The 2,801-nt window shown below is 50.4% G+C and overlaps 1 protein-coding gene across 1 annotated transcript; it reads right to left on the bottom strand.

Annotated features, from left to right (window-relative positions):
* Positions 1-98: 98 nt before the first annotated feature.
* Positions 99-2,792, bottom strand: LOC113962367 (ankyrin repeat domain-containing protein 26-like). The gene is made up of 3 exons (XM_027673125.1): positions 2,538-2,792; positions 1,723-1,855; positions 99-511 (listed from the first exon to the last, which is right to left on the bottom strand). The coding sequence occupies exons 1-3, from the start codon at positions 2,606-2,608 to the stop codon at positions 107-109; spliced, it is 609 nt and encodes a 202-aa protein (XP_027528926.1). The 5' UTR covers positions 2,609-2,792; the 3' UTR covers positions 99-106.
* Between the last annotated feature and the right edge of the window lie 9 nt (positions 2,793-2,801).

Genomic DNA, 2,801 nt, shown 5'->3' with positions numbered 1-2,801 from the left:
CAAGCACTGCCAAGTGGGAATCTGCCTTGGGCAGGCTTTCGATTCAGGAACATTACACACCCATGACAGCCCTCCTGCCCAACCATATTGCCTTCTCCCACTGCCTTCAGGAGAGACAGAAGTACAGCACTAACACGCAGGATACGGGAGCAAAAGAAAAATACCAAAAACGACGGCCACAACAGAAGTTTACGTAGCGCCTATGGACACTGGTGAGAAATTCACTTACTTGCAAAAACTCATTGACTTCTTGGAGTTTTTGTCTTATTTCCTGGTCTGCTTGTTCTTCCGCATCTCTTTTACATTGTTCCAGTTGGGTGCGATCCACCACGTTAGTCTCCAAATGGTGCCGGAGTTTTGCCAGCTCCTCTTGCAGCTGGCATTTGTCCATCTCCAGGTTTTCGCACTTCCCACGCAGGGTAGACAGCTCTTCTTGCAGATCCTGATTTTTGGCTTCCAGCTGCTTGCATTGTTTAGACTCCCTGTCCAGCTGCTGGGAAAGTTCAGCAACCTGCCGACAGAAAGAAGAAAAAAGGAAGTCAGCGTGATGTAAAGGCAGTGAATTCTGGAAAAACCCCAAAAGGGGGTGGCCAGGGAGACTATATTCACCATCGGCTGGCTCAGGACTAGAAACAAAGTGCAACCAGGCTCTTCTTTTCCAGCAAGAAGAGCTTTCGCCTCATTTGTCATAGCATTCCTCAGGTTCCCATCCTTTTTTGAGTTCCTCATGCAAAAATGCTACAAGCCTCTGGACTCAAAAGGAATCACTGCAAAGGCAGTAAGCGATTCTACAGCGATGCCTTCCAAACCCAAGCATAGCTCTGAGAGACAGCCGCTTTAGCAACGAATCCGAGTAAGGAGCGGCGAAGGAGATAAAAGGTTACGTGCCACTACTGCACAGGCAGAGCAGCCTCAAAACCACTGCTGGGAACAGTCCTTCTGGGTCCCTGCGACAAGATGGGACAGCTGAAACAGCTACCCGTGAGCAATAAGTTACAGATTTTCCCCTGGGAGACACCTGTCCTCATTGTGCCCTGGGCAGCGACAACACTGTTGAGAAAAGCAAAGCGTCAAGTGCCTCCTGCTCTGCTCGTGCCTGAGACAGGGCTCAGGGGCTGATCGTGCCCTGTGAGTGACAGCGGAGTTCCTCCCCTCTCTTCCAGGGCAGGAATTCATCTGTCAGACCCAGATGACACTGTCACAGTCTCCCTCAAGCTGCAGCCAGGCCTGAGCTGGGCCCCACTGCTCTCAGCCCATGGACGTGATGTCCTGCAAGGACGGCAGACCTGCCCATCCCTAAGGCCCAGCCGGGGGATCTGCACTCTTGGCTGACCCCGCTTACTGTCAGCGGACCTGTTCTGCTCTTCCTGCTGAGGGCCTGCGGGAGGGCTCCCTGACCCGTGAGGTCACGCACCCCGCCAGGCTGGCTGCCACTCTCGGCTTGCCCTTCCTCTGCAAGACAGCCTGGCCTCCATGAGCCCTTACACCTAATGCTTTGCCCTTAACATTTGCATCTTTACCCATAATGATACCTAACTCCGAATTAGTTATAGTCATCTACTACTGTAACAGCAGAAGGAGCATTAAGAAAAGCCCATCACATCCAAAAAGCAACCAAGGAAAAAAAATCATCAACATGACGAGAAATATAGGGAAAGCATCCCCCAGGTTGCAAAAGAAGTAACACCACAACCAAAAATCCCCACCCGGAGCGCAGCTCACCTCTGTTCGTAATCTATCAACTTCCTTGACCTTTTCAGAATATCTGTTCCTCACTTCTTCCAGCTGGGACTGGGTTTCTTTCTCTTCATTAGCTCTGAGTTTCCTCCCATCTACCCTCAGAAGCTTTTCCAATCTGCACAGCAAATTAGTTAAGAAAACCATGAAACACAGGAAGAACCAGCCTTTTCCCCACAGTCTCACATAAGCAGCACAGACATCAGAGAAGCATAGAATGGCTTGGCTTGGCTTGGCTGGGACCTTAAAGATCATCTCGTTCCAAGCCTCCTGCTGTGGGCAGGGACACCTTCCACGAGACCAGGTTGTTCAGAGCACCATCCAACCTGGCCTGGAACACTTCCAGGGATGGGGCATCCACAGCTTCTCTGGGCAACCTGTTGCAGTTTCTCGCCACCCTCACAGTAACCAATTTCTTCCTAGTATCCAACCTAAACCTACTCTCTTTCCGTTTGAAGCCATTCCCCCCCTTGTCCTCTCACTACATGCACTCTTTTCATCCTTCTGGTAGGCTCCCTTCACATACTGAAAGGCCACAATTAGGTCACCCCAAAGCCTTCTCTTTTCCAGGCTGAAGTATTGCAATTGTCCCAGCCTTTCCTCATAGGAGAGGTGCTCCATCTTTCTAACCACCTTGGTGGCCTGCTCTGGACTCACTCCAACAGGTGGAGGTGCTTGCTGTGCTGAGGACCCCAGAGCTGGATGCAGCACACCAGGTGGGGTCTCACAAGGATTTAGAAGGAAAATGCATGAAGAAAAAAGGAGTCTCTTATTACCACTCCAAAAAAGCGTGGACTTACCTTTCCAGTTTCTTGGTTAGGCATCTTCTGGTTTTTACTTCCTCCAGATACAGGTCTTTGTAGATTTCCATCTCTCCCCGCGTTGCTTCTTTACGAGAAGCACTCTCTTGTTGGGTTTTTTTTACCCTGTCCAATTCACTTTCGAGATCTCTAATTCTTGCTTCCAACTGGATTCTCACTGAATCACAGTTACTGCCTCCGATTTGTCCTAATCGGGCCTGGTAGGCTGCCTGTGCCTGAAGGAGATAGCGCACCTTCAACCAC

The sequence above is a fragment of the Neopelma chrysocephalum genome, unplaced genomic scaffold (genome assembly GCF_003984885.1).
Source record: "Neopelma chrysocephalum unplaced genomic scaffold, ASM398488v2 Primary Assembly neopelma1_152843, whole genome shotgun sequence".
Lineage (NCBI taxonomy): Eukaryota > Metazoa > Chordata > Aves > Passeriformes > Pipridae > Neopelma > Neopelma chrysocephalum.
The sequence above is the reverse complement of the archived record's forward strand: the minus strand, read 5'-3'. Positions and strand labels throughout refer to the sequence as shown.